Raw genomic sequence first — 17,755 nt, 5'->3', positions numbered from 1 at the left:
CTCTGGATACAGCATAGCGGATGCCATGACTGGAGACTGCGCCCAGCTCTGGGGGAATGCACATCAAACAGGAAAGTCGGGGAGGGGGTCAGAGAAGAGCCACGGGGACGATCCGAGGGCTGGAAAACCTGCGGAAGGAGCTGGATCTGTGGAGTTTCTCCCAGAGGCGGCTCAGAGGGGACTGGATCCCAGTCGGTCAGCGTCTCCCTAGGGAGGAGATTTCGGGGAGCGGAGGGCTGGTTAGCTCGGCCGGGACAGGCAAAGCGGGAGCTGGCAGGTGAAGTCAGATTAATTCAGGCTGGAAATAAGGGGAAATAAGATATTTATAACCGGGAGAGAATTAACCCTTCGCATGACTGTCCCAAGGGACCTGGTGGAATCTTTATCACCTGGATGTCCTGAAATCTAGATCTCTTTCTAAAAGACCTTCGGCTTCAGTCCTTTGGGCCAGCCCTGACAGCCAGGGGAGAGCCCCCGCCCTGTAGCACAGCGCCCCCTAGCACCACGCTGGGGCATTGGGGCCAGCCCTGGCTGCCAGGGGAGAGCCCCCATTCCCGCCCCCTGCAGCACAGCGCCCCTCCTGGCTTCCCCGCATCTCGCAGGCTGGATCTTATTGACCACACTGGGGCAGAAGAGGGTGACTGAGCCGTGGGTCTGGGCTTCAGGGCAGCGATCTCCAGCTGGTGGTGGGGTCAGGAGGAAATCTATCTCAGGGGCAGGCCGTTCCATCATTGACCACTAGGGGATGCCTTTGTCTGAAGCAGCTGGTTCTGGCCAGTGCTGGAGACAGGACACCAGGCTGCATGCGTTCCTTGGTCTGATCAGAGGGTGGGGAAGGATATCGGACTAGGCCCCATTCCCCTCCGAGAGCCCGGGATAGAACCCAGGAGTCCGGACTCGCTCCCCTCCCCCGCTTTAACCAGTGCCCTCTTCTCTTCCTCAGGCTGTGATCCAGAACCCGTTCAGCAATGGCGGGAGCCCGGCCGCAGACGCAGTCAGCGGGGAGGCCCGCTTCGCGTATTTCCCCGCCTCCACGGTGGGGGACGCCACGGCGTGTCAGTTCAGACCACAGATCAGTCGCTGGCACAGGCTGGAGGTGAGAGCCCCCCACCCCCACTTTCACCGGGGCTAGCAAGCCTTGAGTGACGGACGGGAAGGGTCGCTGGGTCTGTTTGCTCCTAAGACTCAGGCCTTCTCTGCCCTGCAGCTGGGCGTGCGGCTGGATAGTTCCTATTTCCGGGGAGGTAAAGTCACGCCTCGCCCGGTGGAGGTTTGGCCGTGTCATCCACAAAGCATGCTGGGAGGGTGGCTTGGCGGACCTGGAATATCTCAGCCCTGCTTTATATAAAGGGAAGGTCTAGAAAGGGTTAGCTGAAGTGGGAAGGCATTTTTGGGAGACGGAGGGGGACAGGTGTGGGGCTCTCTGGAGACCCAGGCAGCATCGGTGCGTCAGTCGCACCCGGGAGCTCCCCCCTCTCCCAGCGACGGGCTCAGGCTCCCGGCAGACTCAGGCAGGTGTCAGTTTCGCTCACTCACACTTTGGAGCTCCCCCTCCCCCGAGATCAGAAACTCCTTTTCATGAACACTGATGTTGTGCCGCAGTCATGTGAGTCCAGGGAACCCAATCCTGAGCACGCGGCTAGAGCGTCTCATCCTCAATCCTTAGTATGAATTGCGCCAGGTATTTGTAGTGGGGGATGGGGGGCTGTATTCCCAGCTCTGCAAAGAACCACCCCTGAAACAGGCCCGAAGCCCCAACGATTTCCTTCTTCCCTTTAAACTCTCCACAGCCTGACACAGAGACGGTCGGGGTGACCCTGGTCTAGTGAGTCTCTGGGGGAGCGGCAGAGAGGCAGCAAAGGATTGAATTTGGGCACCAGTGGCTCTTCCGGATTGATTTTTTCCACCTTGTTTAAATTACCAGCATCCCAGCAGAATAGCGTCATCGTCAGGCTTGTTAATTCCCCCCTTGTTAATCCCTCGTCACGGCCGGTTCCGGGGTCTGATAACGAGACCCCGAGGCATCTAACCCACCTGCGGAGCCCACCTTCCCCTTCTGGGATCTAGAGGGCAGCTCAAGCCAAGCCATTCGTGTATTCATGGAACCCAGGAGTCCTGGCTCCCAGCCTCCCCCCCCCTTCCTGCTCTAACCACTAGACCCCACTCTCCTCCCAGTGCTGGGGATAGAACCCAGGAGTCCTGATTCCTCCCAGCCCCCTCCCCCAGCTCTAACCCACTAGACCCCCACTCCCCTTCTGGCTCCCAGGAGTCCAGTTCTGGGTCCGTCTCACCGCTCCCTCTGTCTCCCCAACAGGCCAGTTCTACGTGATGATGACCCCCCAAGATGTCTTGCAGACGGGGACGCAACGCACCATCGCTCCCCGCACCCAACCCGTACTCCCCGTACGTAGCCCGTGAAGTTGGGGTGGGGGCCCCCAAAAGCTCCCATCCCCCTGCAACTTGCCCAGCTTCAGCTGTGGGGAGGGGTCCCCCTGGGGCTGGGAGCTGGTTGCTGGGGGGAGGGGTAGAAGATCGCTGATCGCCCAGCTCCCCTCCCTGTCCTGTCCACCTCTCTCGGCCCATGGGATCCTGCCCACTTTCCCCCTCCCCAGCTGCTGCTCTAACCACCTCCCCCCAGCCTCCGGGGTTTCCCAGCTCCTTGCTGGGTGCAGCCCTGTACCAGCACCCGCCGCCTGGGTGTGCCCAGCAGATCTTCCCCTTCTCCAAGCAGCACCTTGCCAGGAGCCGGCCGGCCACAGGCAAACCCACCTGGGCCTGGCGTCCCCCATTAGAAACCCCTGCAGAGGAGCCAGCCTGCGACCAGGGGGGTTGGGTCCCAGACCTGAGTGTATGACTGGGGGCGGGGCTCTCAGGAAGGGGGGCTTGGAAAGGAGTCTAGACGCTCAGAGAGAGACCGCTGCCCCCTGCTGGATGGAACCGACTGTGCGTGTGCATGCTGCCCCCTGCTGGATGCAACTGGGCTGTGTGTGCACATGCTTACTGTCCCTGCTGGATCTGCACGCCCTGAGTGAGTGTGAGGAGAGAGAGCGAAAGGTCAGTAGCTCAGGACGGCCTGGACTCAGCATGGGGGTTCGGTGTCAGGACAGAGATATAGATATATATATTTGCCCTCTTGTAATGCCCTCCTCTCTCTGGGTGCCACCCTAGGAAGATGGATGGGACGCGGACGCCCCGCGATGAGAGGCGGCGAGCCCAGCACAACGAAGGTGGGTGGCAGGCTGAGATCCCGCTGGTCTCGTGTCCCGTCTCCAGCCCCGTGGGCCCCGTTTCACACTACGCCCCCACTGATCCTGGGGTTTCCCTCTCCCAAACACGGCCCTTTGTGCCGTGCGCTCTCAACATGTATCTAACAAGGGGATCCAAGCCTGAACAACCACGACTGGGGTCGGCAGATGTTTTCTATTAGAACGGGGTTTTGATGGAAAATCGAGTTTTCAGCGCAACGGAACTTACAGTGAAAATTTTCTTCCTGTGGAAAATTCCGATTTTTACACCAGAAATTGTTGAGAGTCTGAAAACTGCAGTGGTTTGGCCGAAAACTGAAATATTGAATATCTAGATTCTGAAATGTAGAGCTGGTCTGAAAACCGACTTTCCATCCAGCAAAAAATGTTGAGATGTTAAAATTTTCGTCCCCGGTCCGGCCAGAAAGCCAAAACATACATGTGTTTGCTGTACAAATTTCTAAACTGCCGTTTGGGGGTCAATAGGGACCATTTTCTGTTTTTAAACATTTTTTAACATAAAAAATTTCAAAAGGAACCATTTAAACTCTTCCATTGGAAAGATTTTTTTCTACATTTTTTTTTTTTTAAGAATATTTTGTCCAAATCAGTACGATTTCACAAAACTTTTTAGAAAAAAGAACAGGAGTACTTGCGGCACCTTAGAGACTAACACATTTATTTCAGCATAAGCTTTCGTGGGCTACAGCTATGCTGAAATAAATTTGTTAGTCTCTAAGGTGCCGCAAGTACTCCTGTTCTTTTTGCGGATACAGACTAACACGGCTGCTACTTTGAAAACTTTTTTAGGTTTGTTCAGAAAGAAAGTATCCTGTCTTAGGTTGTCTTTTTTTCTACCAGTTGTACTAAAATTCCACCACATGGCCTCATGCCTGCTGGTCAGACTACATATCCCATGATGCACTGTGGTGCCTCAGGCATTTTTCTCACAGAGCTGATCTCCCTGGTGAGACTACATCTCCCATGATGCACCACGCCATGCAACTACCATTATACATCTTCTGACCAAGAGGGTAGACCGTGGTGTATTATGGGAGATGTAGTCCAGCCAGGGAGATGGGTCTGTGGGTGGTTTGGAGCAGAATGCACCCGGACTACAACTCCAGAAGGCCCTGCCGCAGCTTTTCAAAATTTGGCCAAAAACTCATTTTTTTATTTTTCATTTTCAGGCCCCCTCTCCCGTTTTCCGATCAGCTCTGGTCCTGCTGCAACCTGCCCTGTGGCTGGGCTGAGGCACCAGTTGGGGGCGCTGTGCGTTAACCATGTGTGTTTCTCTTTCACCCCCCTAGTGGAAGAGGAGGAGGCGGGACAAAATTAACAACTGGATTGTCCCAGCTATCAAAAATCATTCCTGACTGCAACACTGACAACAGCAAGACGGGCGCGGTGAGGGGCAGAGTCTGGGCTGGGAGGGTACAGCATGGGGGATGATATGGGGGGAGGGACTGGAGTGGGGGAGCTCCTGCGTTGGGGGACAGTGACACACACACACACTGACACACACACCCCCAGGAACAAACTCTGTAGGGCAGCTCCCACCAGGCCACGAGGAAGCGAGGAGATGGTGTTTTGAGTCTGCTCAAAGCAAGAGAACACACAGACCTCTGTGCCCGCCTTCCCCACGTTCCGGCTGCTTCCCGGAGGGGCAGGGGGCATGGAGCCTGTCCTTCCCCCGGTTGCAAGTCGGGCTGGAGCCCTCTAGGTAAACGCTGGAGGGGGGGCCGTGAGGAGCCCGCGGCTGCAGAAAACAACCCCGCGGGCTGCGTGTTTGAGACCCCTGTTCTAGACTGAGCACTGAGTCTCATTGGGTGGATAGAAAGATTAACCTAAATAATCTATACAGAAGCCCCCAGAACCCCATCAAATTGGGGTCCCTAATCCATGAACTATTGGAACTCATTTATAAACCTTTTTTTAAATATTACACGAATATATTGTCTCATACTATAGAAGTAGAATTTTAATCCCTATTTCCATGATGAGACATTATAGCTCAAAGATATATCTTAATTCAAACTAGCTTTAGATAGGTTTTATCTTCAAAAAGCATTTGATCAAAAAAATCCGATTTTAAATAAAAAAATCAGATTTAAAAAAAAAATTTTTTTTTTATTAAAATCATTGACTTTGCTGATACCAGGGTGGATAAATCGGCTCAGCAAATCCATCTCCCTGCCAAGGGGCCCTGGTGCATGTGAGAGACCCTACAATAACAAAACCGGTGCCTTTGGCGGCCCACTGCTTCCAAGAGACCCTACAATAACAAACCGGCAACGTGGAAACGGGGTGATCACTAGGAGACCCTACAATAACACAGTTTCCCAGCGCTCCCACAAGACGTTAGAGTGAGACACTGGGGCCTGAGAGGACCCTACAATAACAAACCAGGGTTCGCAGAGCCCCCGGCCAGACCCTGCTGCTGTGTTTTGAAGTCAGGAGGCAACAGAGTGGGGAGCAAGCAGATAAAAATCTCACTGTAGGTCGTTCCTGGAGACCCCCGGGGCTCTCTGCCTTTGCTGTTGCTCTTGGCCAGGGGATGGCGGGTCCCCTTTGGCGGGGGGCTGATGTGTATGGGGGGGACATTATGGTGGGAGGGATTTTGGGGGCGGGGGTCAGTGGGGGAGGTGTTCCAAAGATATGGGGGGTGATTGGAGGTGAGGGCGAAGTTCCATGGGGGCACAACTGGGGGGGGTTCCAGGCAGGTGGGGGGGGGGTCCTGGGAGGGGGCATTGAGGGTGGGGGCAGGCGAGTGGGAAGGATGAATTCAGTGGGGAAGCGTTCCGAGGTTATGGGGGGTAGTTCAGGGGGACATGACTGGGGGTATTCCAGGGCGATTGGGAGTGTGAGAGGGGGTGGGTGTTGGAGGGTGCTCCGGGGTCCTGGGGGGGATTTCTCTGGGACCTGGACCAGTTGCCGGTGGTGGGTTTTTTGGGGGTGATCTGAGGGATTGGGGGGCACAACTGGGGTGGTGGGTTGGGGGTTCGGTGATTTGGGGCGAGGGGTTCCAGTGCATTTTGTGCTGAAGGATTCCCCTGTCCGTCCGTGCAGAGCAAAGGGGGTATCCTGTCCAAGGCCTGCGACTACATCCGGGAGCTGCGCCAGACCAACCAGCGCATGCAAGAGACCTTCAAGGAGGCCGAGCGGCTGCAGATGGACAACGAGCTGCTACGGCAACAGGTAGCCGGGGCGACGCCCACTCCCCCCCCCCCCCCGTCTGTCCTTCCCCTTGTATCTCTTCCCCCCCTCGCTCCCCTGTCCATTCCCCACATGTACCTTTCCATGCCAAAGCGTCCCAATATGCTGTTAACACACGGATCGCTGCAGCTGCTTCTGGGGTGGGGCAGAGGGGAACAGCCGCACATACGCCATCCGGGCTGGATTGCCTCACGCTGAGATGCAGCCACCTCTGGGGCGAGGCAGCTGGGGAACCGCGGCACATAACGCCACATAAGAAGTTGTGCCACATTCAGGGAGAATGTCGAACCCAGTTGCAGCTGGAGCAGAAAGTTTTAGCGTCAGCATGATGGGAGTTTGACCAGGAAACGAGTATTAACATCTCTGATACTGAGGAGAAGTCCTGGGATGTTTAATGCCTTGAGGCCCCTAGCACGGCATTAGGGAAGCCCTGACTGCCAGGGGAGAGCCCCCAGCACGCCCCCTGCAGCCCAGCGCCCCTTGGCACCGCATTGGGGCAGCCCTGACTGCCCAGGGAGAGCGCCCCCAGCTCCGAGGTCTCACTCGTTCGTTTCCCTCTCTCCTGCACAGATCGAGGAGCTGAAGAACGAGAACGCCCTCCTCCGAGCACAGCTCCAGCAGCACGGCATCGAAACCGTGGGCGACACGCCGGGGCAGTAACCGCTTCTTCACCACCACCACCACGTCCTCCTCCTCCTCCTCCTCGTCACCGGATCTCTGCCCTTCCCCGCCTCCTTTCATCCCTTCTGCCCTCTGTCTGGTGCAGAGACCTCCCCGTGTTAACGCCGCGTGGCCAAACTCGACTTGGGGGGTGCTGGGGTGGCAGCCACACGGCCGGCCCCCGCTTTGCCTGCCCCCTCCTCTGAGCACCACCGGCCACTGTCCCCCGCCCCATCTGCCCCCTCCCCCCCCACGTAGGAAATATTAAGATTAAAGCAAACAAACTGCGTTTTTTTTATAGTAGGTTTTTAACAGAGGATAGCAGCCCTCCCCCAGCCCAGCCATGGGTTCGAATCCTCCCCCTTCCGGCTTAAAGTTGTAGCATCACAGTGGCACTTCCCCGTCTGATCCTACCGTTCAAGCCGCTGCCCGTGTCTCTCTCAGGCAGGTAGCTACATGGCTGAAGTCAGCGTTGGGGGGGGTTCTGTGGCTGCCCCCCCATTTTGGACACTCAGTGGGGTTTATTTTTCCTCTGCCGGCAGCAAACCTCTGAAAAATCACACCCCTTTGAAAATGTAGCAACTCAGGGGGCAGGAATGGGGCCATCCCAGATCACTAGCCCAGTTCGGCAAGTTCTAGCCAGCCGATGTGGCTCTGATTCCATCGAATCCCCTTGCGTCTCACCAGCTGGGCAATTCAGTTATAACCCATGTGGCCACCGGACCTTCCAAAGGCGGCTAGCGAGTTGGTAGCTCTTATTTTATTTTTTTCCCTGACTGTCAAATCGCAGCTACCTTTTCCAAGAGGTCCGATTTCCAGGGGGGGCTTTCCGAAAACCCTCTCATGGCATCTCCTGTCAGGCAGCCGGAAAAAGTAGAGACACCCAACATCGCTAGCCAGTTCTCTTCCTAAAACCGTGGCTGTCCCGTGTGTCCGCTCGTCTGATCTGTTCTTCATCCCTCTTTCTCTTGTAATTATGTTTTGAACAGAGGGAAGTCGGAGTGAACCGCTAACAGTTTCCCTCTTTTATTTTTTTTTGTAATTAATCTGTATTTTATTTTTTAGTTCCAAATGCATTTGTATAGAGGTACGTCGTCTGTATCATAACTTGAGCCCGGAAAGTTTAATATTTACCAAGGTCGACTAAATGCTTGTTTTCTGTGGAGGGTTTTTTGCAAATATATACCTATATATAATTTTTTTTTAAAAAAAAAAACAACAATTCAGTGGTCGATCTCACAATATTTGGGTCAGAATCAGGAGATCTCTTCAGTTCCCTTTTCGTACGATCTTCAATTTGGCTTTATTTCTCTTCTCCAAGCACGATCTTTTTTTTGGCTTTTTGGTTATTTTTTTTTTTTTTTTTAATAAGCATGGCTCTAAAAAAAAACAAATACGCAAAAACCAACAAAAAAAATTGATAATAGCGAGCTTTTAGCTTTGGGGTTTTTTTATATACCGGCAAAAAAAATAAATAAATAAATAAAAGAAGATAAGCAAGACTTTCAGATGGAGTTGGAAATATTGGGTATCCTTTTTGTCCTGGTCCCCGCGGAACGCAAGAATGAATGAATCAAGGAAAGAAAAAAAGGCGAATCAGATTTAAGGAAAAGAAAAGGAAAAAGAAGTGGATTGAGTTGAATTGCAGAGTTTGAATGCTGGAAAGTAGGAAATTAATTCTGTTTATATATAAAAGAGGAAAAAAACTGCACAGACATAATATTGTATCAGGTGATTTCCTTGTGGTTTTACGGTGTGGGGAGGCGACGGGATGGGGGTTGAGTTGGGTGGACCCAGTTCTGAGAGGGGTGGGGGCAGGTGTGCAGAAGGATGGTGGGGGGTGTCGGTGGAGGTGTATGGAGGGGGGACAGTGGGCGGGCAGGCGGAAGGATGGAGGGGTTGGGGTGTGTGCCCACGGCTGGAGAAAATGGCTCTCAGATCTGGGTGCGCACCACTGTCCCCTCCTGGGAGGAATCGGACCTGCCTCTGTTGAGGGTCGTCGGGGGTTTGTGTGTTGCCGCCGGCTGTGCGGCGTGTTAAGGCTCAAGAAGTGCACGCGGTGTGTGTGTAGGGGGACAGACTGCTGCCCCCTGCTGGAGGGTGTGAGACTTGGCGCTGGGTCTGTCTCACTGCCCCCCTTGCTGGGTGTAGTGCCTCGGGTGCATGCAGGACCCCTGCGGGATTGTCCCTGCCCTGCTGCACCTCCCCCGCCTCGTCAAGTTCTCTCTAGGAGACATGTTGGGACAAGCAGAGAGAACCTCTAAGATCCCCCTGGTGCATCCCCCCCTCTGTGCTACCTGGGGAAGGGGGGTCCCCCAGATCTCACCCCCGTCCCCTTCTGATCCAGAGCTGTGCGGAGTTCATCCAACACACACCCATTCAGCCCCCACTTCTCCCTCACTAAGATTTTCTCCCTCCGCAGTGCGCTGGCTCGGGGCTGTTGGCAGAGCTTGCGGGTTTCCTTTCAGAGCTGCAGCTTCTGGCCCCGCTCCCTTAGCTCGGAGATCGGCGCCAGCCGGTCCCGTCACAAGGGTGAGGCAGAGAGAGGCCCCAGCGATGCCCGCCTGGAAATGCGCTTTCCATCCCGAGACCGTGGTTTAGATTTTGAACATTTTTCCCATCTGGAATTGGGACCAAAAAAGTCAAAATCTGAAATTTTCACGAGCGGAAATGGGAAGACGCTTCCGAGCGGGTCCGATGGGGACATCTTGGCTTCGGTCGTTTGGACGCGTTTTGTTTCTAGTTTGACGGAAACAATTATTTTTACTGTCAGTTACTTCAAAATTGTGAAACAAAGTGTCATTTGACCCGAGGAACGGAACGTCTTTGGTTTTAGAAAACGCCATGCCGACAACTTTGCAACTTCTCTTTAACCGAGAAATTCATCTAAACCGATTCTTTCCCGCAAACACTTTTGGTTTCAACAAACTGGCATTTTCTGACCCAAGAAACCCAATTTCGGTTCAAAAAAATAAATAAACCCCCAGATCTACGGCGGGTTACGTCCACCTAGTGCTGGGAGAGTCAATCGGCGGATTGCGGGCCAAACCTGGATCGCCAGGCGCTTTTGAACAGATCCCGAAATCTTTGTATTTACTTATTGTGATTAATTTTTTATTGTTGTCTCTGGAGTCTGGGCCTTGACACACAACAATTGAGTACCCCGATCCAGGAGGTGGCACGGCAAAGATTGGAGGAGCCATTCAGTTACTTAGGCACCCCTTCCACCCCTGCCCCTGCATGGATCTTGGATATTTCATTCTCCATCCTGTTCAGGGATCTCTCTCCCGCTGGCGTGCCCCAGGAATCATGGAGGAGGTGTCCTGCCTGGGTTGCTGGTTTGCAATGGGGGGCATGTGGGGTCTCTAAAGCGATGGGGTTGTTTGTGGAGCTGGGAACCTCTGTTCCACAATGCAAGCCGGGCTACCCTGCAGGGCTTGGAGGCCTGGGAACGAGCCACGGATCCTATTGGTTGGCTGTAAAGCCGGAGTAAGCTCCGTGGAGTTACTCTGGATTAACACTGCAGTGTAGGTGAGGGGTGAGGAGACGACTTTGGATTTATGCTGGGGGGTGACTGCAGAGGAACTTGTTGGTGGCATTAGTCCACCTTCTGCCCGGGGCGACTGAGGTGGAGGTGACCCTGGATTGACACCAGGGGTGACTGGAGTAACACCATTGGCCTAGAAGGAGGGTGACTCTGGATTTACTCAAGGGTGGAACTCAGCTGGCGTTGCGGGGATGTGCAGAGGTGGATCAGCCGCTGCGTTAACTCAATCAGCAGAGCCAGGACAGCAGCAGATAAACTTCGCTTTGTTTCCACTGTAGCGCCTGGAGCCGGGCGGGGGCTGGAGATCTGTTCCCCCGGAAATTCCCTGACTCGTATGTGTGTTTGCACCCCAAGTAGGAACGACACATCCCGGGGCCTGTTTCCATTCCAACGAGTCGGCGTTTTCTGACGGAGGAGCATTCAGGCCAAAAACCTTCAATCACTTCTCATTTAAAACAAAAAACAACTTTCAGAAAGGAAGGGCCCGGTCCCCAGCTGCTGTCAAGCGGCCGCAGCTCCCCTGGAGTGAATTTCTTTCTCAGGAGTATGACTAGAAGGTGAAAAATGGTTGTGAAACACGTTTTGTGCGTACAAGTTAAAGAAGTGAAATCCAGTGTGTGGCAACTCCCCCTAGTTAGCTGGGTGCACCCAGTGTTTCTGATCTGGGAGTAGAGCAGGAGTAACCGGGGGAGCCGAGTGGACCAGCTCCCCTTTTGCTAACCCGGGTGTAAGTCAGGAGTCGTTCACTGAAATAATGCACTTACTCAGCGTCGGTTTTGACAAGGGAGCGCGGGGGAAATCAAACTGATTTCTCTTCACATTGTTTGAAGGATGCCTTTGGGGTTTTAAAAAGGCTTTTTTTGTTTTTAAAAACATGTTTGTTTTGTTTTTCCCTCGTTATTTATTTCATGGTTTTGTTCATTTGCCTTTTTTCTAATAGGCGGAGGGGGAGAGTATTTAAAATGTCAATAAAACAAAAATGGAAACGTCTGAAAGCTTCTTCCTTTGTATCTATCCAGCTGCTGTCTGTCTGTCCCAAGCAGCCAATCTGTGTCACTCATCCAGCTCTCCTGATTCTCGATCCTCCAGCCATCCATCAGCTCCTCCTTTATCGGCAGAGCCCCCATATTCTGCAGCAACGTGGCACCAAATCCTAACGTGCTGCGTCTCCGTGAAGTAGCCTTTGTTTCCCTCCCTCTTGCTTCCAAATACACGCCCCCTGTGACTCCTAGTTCACACCTCTCCGAGGTGCTGTTTCAGGCTCTCTGCAAACTCAGTCATGGTATTGGTTACTCTCAGCTCACCTTTATGACGTTTTTCCCACCATGCCGCCTAGCATCTTGATTATTTTTTTCCCCACTGGAAGCTGAGGTGGTGGAATGCGATTCTCTGGAATATCTCCTCAAGATTCACCTCTGATTGCGGATCCCAGAGGGAATGAACAGAGCAGGGGATCATCAAGTGATCCAGCCCCTGAGCCAGCCTGTTCATAACCGGCTCAAGCTTCCTCTGCAAGGTAGTTAGGTTGCTTGCCCCACGCCTTGGCAGGGGAGATTGGTCCACAAACTGCCTCCGGTCTCCTTTCTAGGCTCAATTGAGTCCAGGCCAGATTGTTCTTGTGCTGACACCATCCTTTTGCTGCCATAGCCCTTCTCCCCCGGTGTCCACTCCCCGCTGTATTTCTAGAGCACAGGTGCCTTCTCAGCATTTTGCTAGGCGAATCAAGCCCAGCTCCGCTCGTAAGATCAGCTCGCCTTTCCCCTGCTCATCCTCGGAACTCTTCTCTGCGCCAGTTCCGCTACAAACCCCTCTTCCCAGAAGGCAGGTCCCCAGCAGTGGGCGCAGTCTGCTTGGGAGCAAACCCCCGTTATCTGCTGGGCATTGGGTCACCCGGCGCGCCCCTGAGCTACGGATTTCACATTCGACGACCAGGCCGTTTGCATGACATGACGGTTGAAGGTTTAAAGGGGTGACACTGGGCTGTGCTTGCAGCTCTTATCAAGCTCCCCTAACCATGCCCCACCCCCCTTTGCAGAAGCTAGTGGTGTGGTCTCTGGAATTTGCTCTCACTTAAAATAAGAGCAGGGAAAGCGCGAGTGCCTGTTGGACGAAGAGCTCAGCAGAAGGGTGAGCAATGCAGAGGTGTGTCTGCAGAGGTGTGAAGCAGGAGCTTGGAGCCAATGCAGAGGTGTGTCTGCAGAGGTGTGAAGCAGGAGCTCGGAGCGCTGTGAGCAGCCCTCAACCGTGGCCACTGCAGCGATGTCGGCCTGAGTCTGCTGAGAGCCTGAGACAGTTGGGAGAGGTGTGAACTGCCCCTTTCATTTCAGCCAGGGGCCAGCAGGCGCCCAGGGTGGATGATCGAAATGGTGACGTTGTCAACTGATTGACCTCTTCTGACATGATGGGAGTGACTGCTCCTTTTGGAGCCACGAATGGATGGCGTGCGGGGGCCCCACCATTCACACACACACATCCCGAAATCGGGGAGCCCAGCCCGGGGAGCTACACAAGAGTATTTTATGCACAAATTACGGTGGGTGGAGTTGTGTGGGGTGGAGTTTGTTTTCTGGGTGGAGCTTGGAGGATCCCTACCCTTGTCCCTCCCAATCTGATCCCTGGCTATGTGCGAACTTCCACATGGGAAAAGCTCGGTGCAGAAAAGGCCCAGCTGCTTTGAACCCACGTTGGTCCTGCTAATCAAACCCCAGGCCGCGGCCCGGCTTTAACTCAACAGGTGAAGCACAGGCTAACGTCTGCATCAGCTTTCCGGGGGGGGCGGAAATGGAGGTTTTTTTTCCTAGTCGAGACAAGCCGGCTGTGTACTGCCTGCAGATGGCAGTTCCGGCACATCCGGGCCCTGGTCCCAGCCGGGGCAGGGCCTGTCTCTCGCTGCGTGTCTGGGCAGCGCCTGGCACAACGAGGCCCTGGTGTCTGCCTAGGTCAAGCAGTGCCACATGATTATAACTTCTTAATAACAATGTTCTATTAAGGGTAACATTCACTCCAAAGCCCAAAACGTCCGACTGTCAAATGTCCAGTTCACAAGCTGGTACTTGAAATAGATTTTCATGTGTCATTTTTTGCCACTGCCACTTTTTTAACAAAGGGCCACTAACAACTCTGACTTATTTGTGTCCAGTAAAGAATCAGTTTTCACTTCTGCTTTTCCCCTGGCCAGGCCCTGATTGCAGCTGGTTTCTGAGCATAACACGGCCCCAATTCCAGCTGGGGCGAGGGACTGTCTGGGGGCAGCGTCCGGCACGACGGGGCCCCGATCTCACCTGAGACAGGGACTGTCTCTCGCTGTGTGTCTGGGCAGCGCCCGGCACAACAGGGCCCTGATCCCAGCCGGGGCAGCATCCGGCACGACGGGACCCCGATCTCAGCTGGGACAGGGACTGTCTCTCGCTGTGTGTCTGGGCATCGCCCGGCACGACGGGACCCCGATCTCAGCTGGGACAGGGACTGTCTCTCGCTGTGTGTCTGGGCAGCGCCCGGCACAACAGGGCCCTGATCCCAGCCGGGGCGCTACCTTCATATAAATATTTATTCATAATCTTCCCACTCTCTGTTGCTCTTCTTGCTCTTACCTACCATCCCTCCACCTCACTCCCTGCTCGCCCACCCGGCTCTCCCACCGGTCCCAGAGTGCGTGGTGCCTTCGGGGCGTTTGATTGAGGTTCCCACGCTCTGGCTTCTGAGCATTCTGGGAGAAGTGAACCTGTAACGATGCTGGCTTTGGTGGGACCCAGCAGAGAGTGTCAATTCAGGACAAATTGCTTAAACAGGGCAGTTACAGCCCAAGGCTGGGGTTTTTCCACCTCTAAGGCAAACCAAACCAGCCAGACAGAGAAGACTTCGGTCTCACGCCACTGGCTAACCACAAGTCACACAAGCAATTCCCTCAGACACTCCAGTTTCCCAGTATCAACACCAGTGCCACTCGTTATGGGGACAAATGGTTATGAAAACTAATACCCCAGTAAAAGAAAAAAGGTTCTCCTGATCCCAAAGAACCAAGCCCCAGACCCAGGTCAATATACAAATCAGATCTTACCCACAAATCACGCTGTTGCCAATCCTTTAGAATCTAAAGGTTTATTCATAAAAGGAAAAAGATCTAGATGAGAGTGGAAAGTGGTTAAACGGAATCAATTACATACAGAAATGGCAAAGTTCTTGGTTTAGGCTTGTAGCAGGGGTGGGATAAAGTCTCCGGAGTACGTCCCCAGCTGGGATGGGTCATCAGTCCTTTGCTCAGAGCTTCCCTTTGTAGCAAAGTCCCTCCCGAGGTCAGAAGCAGGATTGAAGACAAGATGGAGGAGCTGCAGCAGTGTTTTATAATCTCTTGCCATGTGGCCTCTCTTTCTTTGTCCCAAAGACCAGCTGTCCAGCACATGCACGAAAAAACGGCAGCGTTCTGGCCCTAGGCAGGTTCCTGCCTTGCTGAGTCACAAGGCGTATCTGCTTCTCTCAATGGGTCAGTTGTGTAGCCAATGGTCCTTAATGGGCCATCAAGCAGGCTAGGCGGAGCGGACGCCAACTTGTCTGGGGTGTCACCCAGCAGCATAGCATAAATTTGAAATACAGACAGTACAGAGCCAATATTCATAACTTCAACTACAAAAAAGACACACATGTACAGACAGCAGCATCATACCCAGCAAACCAGAACCTTCCCATAGACCCCTCACACGACAACCTTTGTACACTATTTGCTGCAAATATATAACAGTGATCTATACGGTTACAGATTCTTAATAATGGCACAGAGCCAAAGGAGGTAACGAGCCAGCCTTGGAATTAGGGACAGAGCCACTCCCATCACCCAGGAATTGCCATGCTCAGGCTCTTGCTCTAACCACTAGACCCCACTCTCTTCCCAGAGCCGGTGAGAGAACCCAGGAGTCCTAGCTCCCAGCCCCCCCTGCTCTAACCACTAGACCCCACTCCCCTCCCAGAGCCAGGGATAGAACCCAGGAGTCTGGCTCTCACCCACCCCTGCTCTAACCACTAGACCCCACTCCCCTCCCAGAGCCAGGGAGAGAACCCAGGAATCCTAGCTCCCAGCTCCCCCTGCTCTAACCACTAGACTCCACTCCCCTCCCAGAGCCGGTGAGAGAACCCAGGAGTCCTGGCTCCCAGCCCCCCTGCTCTAACCACTAGACCTCACTCCCCTCCCAGAGCCAGGGAGAGAACCCAGGAGTCCTAGCTCCCAGCCCCCCCTGCTCTAACCACTAGACCCCACTCCCCTCCCAGAGCCAGGGAGAGAACCCAGGAGTCCCAGCCCGAGTCGGGTGCATCACAGCTCCATTCCACCCCCACCCCTAATCACTCTGTACTTGGACACATAAACATCCACACACACACACACACGCCCTCAGCATCTCCGTTGCTGTTGGGTAGTGAAGTGTCCTTGAGGTGTTTTGACAGCACCAGAGCAGAGACCCCCTGGGGGAGGGAACTGGGGGGGAGGGCAGCAGCTCTGGCAGGCAGCTTGGCCAGCCTGGCTGTCGCCCGGAGCCGGCGCCACTTGTGATGGGCCCTGGGCTGTCCCCGGAGCTGGTGTCGCAAGCCCCAGCCGCTGTTTGCGGAGTTTGCGCCTGGCCTTCGGGGACAGAAAAACCCCGCACGACCTGAGTCTGCCCACCCCCCGAGCCTGCCTGTCCCCTGCCCCAGGGCTGGATCAGAGCCCCCCAGAGGGGACAGGCCCCGTGTCCCGCCCGCCTGAGCCAGCCTGTCCCTGCCCTCGGCCAGATCAGAGCCCCCCAGAGGGGACAGGCCCCGTGTCCCAGCCCCCTGAGCCAGCCTGTCCCCTGCCCTGGGGCCGGATCAGAGCCCCCCAGAGGGGACAGGCCCCGTGTCCCGCCCGCCTGAGCCAGCCTGTCCCCTGCCCTGGGGCTGGATCAGAGCCCCCCAGAGAGGACAGGCCCCGTGTCCCTCTCCTGCCCCGCGAGCCAGCCTGTCCCTGCCCTTGACTGGATCAGAGCCCCCCAGAGGGGACAGACCCCATGTCCCATTTCCCTGAGCCGGCCTGTCCCCTGCCCTTGGCTGGATCAGAGCCCCCCAGAGGGGACAGACCCCATGTCCCAGCCCCCTGAGCCGGCCTGTCCCCTGCCCTGGGGCCGGATCAGAGCCCCCCAGAGGGGACAGGCCCCATGTCCCTCTCCCGCCCCCCCTGAGCCAGCCAGTCCCCTGCCCTCGGCCGGATCAGAGCCCTGCAGAGAGGACAGGCTCCATATCCCAATCCTATCCCCCTGAGCCGGCCTGTCCCCTGCCCTGGGGCCAGATCAGAGCCCCCCAGAGGGGACAGGCCCCGTGTCCCACCCCTCTGAGCCGGCCTGTCCCCTGCCCTGGGGCTGGATCAGAGCCCCCAAGAGAGGACAGGCCCCGTGTCCTGCCCCCCTGAGCCGGCCTGTCCCTGCCCTTGGCCAGATCAGAGCCCCGCAGAGGGGACAGGCCCCATATCCCTCTCCCGCCCCCTGAACCAGCCAGTCCCCTGCCCTGGGGCTGGATCAGAGCCCCCCAGAGGAGACAGGCCCCATGTCCTCTCCTGCCCCCCGAGCCAGCCCATCCCCTCCCTGGGGCCGGATCAGAGCCCCCCAGAGGGGACAGGCCCCGTGTCCCATTTCCTGCCCCCATCTGTTGTGCATTGTGCTGGTTGCTCTGTTGTCCTCGCCCCTTCCTCGTGCACTGGGGCTGCCAAGGCCGCTGGCCCAGGCGGGGCGCGTGGAAGGGAAGGTGTGTCAGCTGGCGCCTTCGGGTCTGCCACGGGGCGCCGGAGCGGAGCCGAGCTTGGCGAGGGCTGGGCCATGTCCGGGCAGCCAGCGGGCAAGGAGCTGACCTCGAGGAGAGACAGCAAACAGACTGTGTGATAGGACTCTGAGCAAACAGCCCTCTGGAGCCAGTCGCTGCCCCGTGATGCCAGAGCATCGTAACGGTGCTTCGCTGCGTCTGGGCAGCACCTGGCACGATGGGGCCCTGATCTCAGCTGGGGCAGGGCCTGTCTCTCGCCACGTCTGGGCAGCGCCTGGCACAACGGGGCCCTGATCCCAGCTGGGGCAGGGCCTGTCTCTCGCCGCCTCTG

At 55.5% G+C, this 17,755-nt stretch overlaps 1 protein-coding gene across 1 annotated transcript in view; it reads left to right on the top strand.

The window, feature by feature from the left end:
• USF2 (upstream transcription factor 2, c-fos interacting) overlaps positions 1–8,838 on the top strand; it is a 15,675-nt gene extending 6,837 nt beyond the window's left edge. Inside the window, 8 exon segments of the mRNA XM_065574651.1 lie at positions 924–1,049; positions 1,052–1,096; positions 2,315–2,414; positions 3,169–3,230; positions 4,560–4,597; positions 4,599–4,652; positions 6,315–6,443; positions 7,032–8,838. Coding sequence (XP_065430723.1) covers positions 924–1,049; positions 1,052–1,096; positions 2,315–2,414; positions 3,169–3,230; positions 4,560–4,597; positions 4,599–4,652; positions 6,315–6,443; positions 7,032–7,121 — 644 coding nt within the window. The 3' untranslated portion in view covers positions 7,122–8,838.
• The last annotated feature ends 8,917 nt before the right edge of the window (positions 8,839–17,755 follow it).

Source organism: Chrysemys picta, chromosome 20 (genome assembly GCF_011386835.1).
Source record: "Chrysemys picta bellii isolate R12L10 chromosome 20, ASM1138683v2, whole genome shotgun sequence".
In the NCBI taxonomy this organism is placed as follows: Eukaryota; Metazoa; Chordata; order Testudines; family Emydidae; genus Chrysemys; species Chrysemys picta.
The sequence above is the reverse complement of the archived record's forward strand: the minus strand, read 5'-3'. Positions and strand labels throughout refer to the sequence as shown.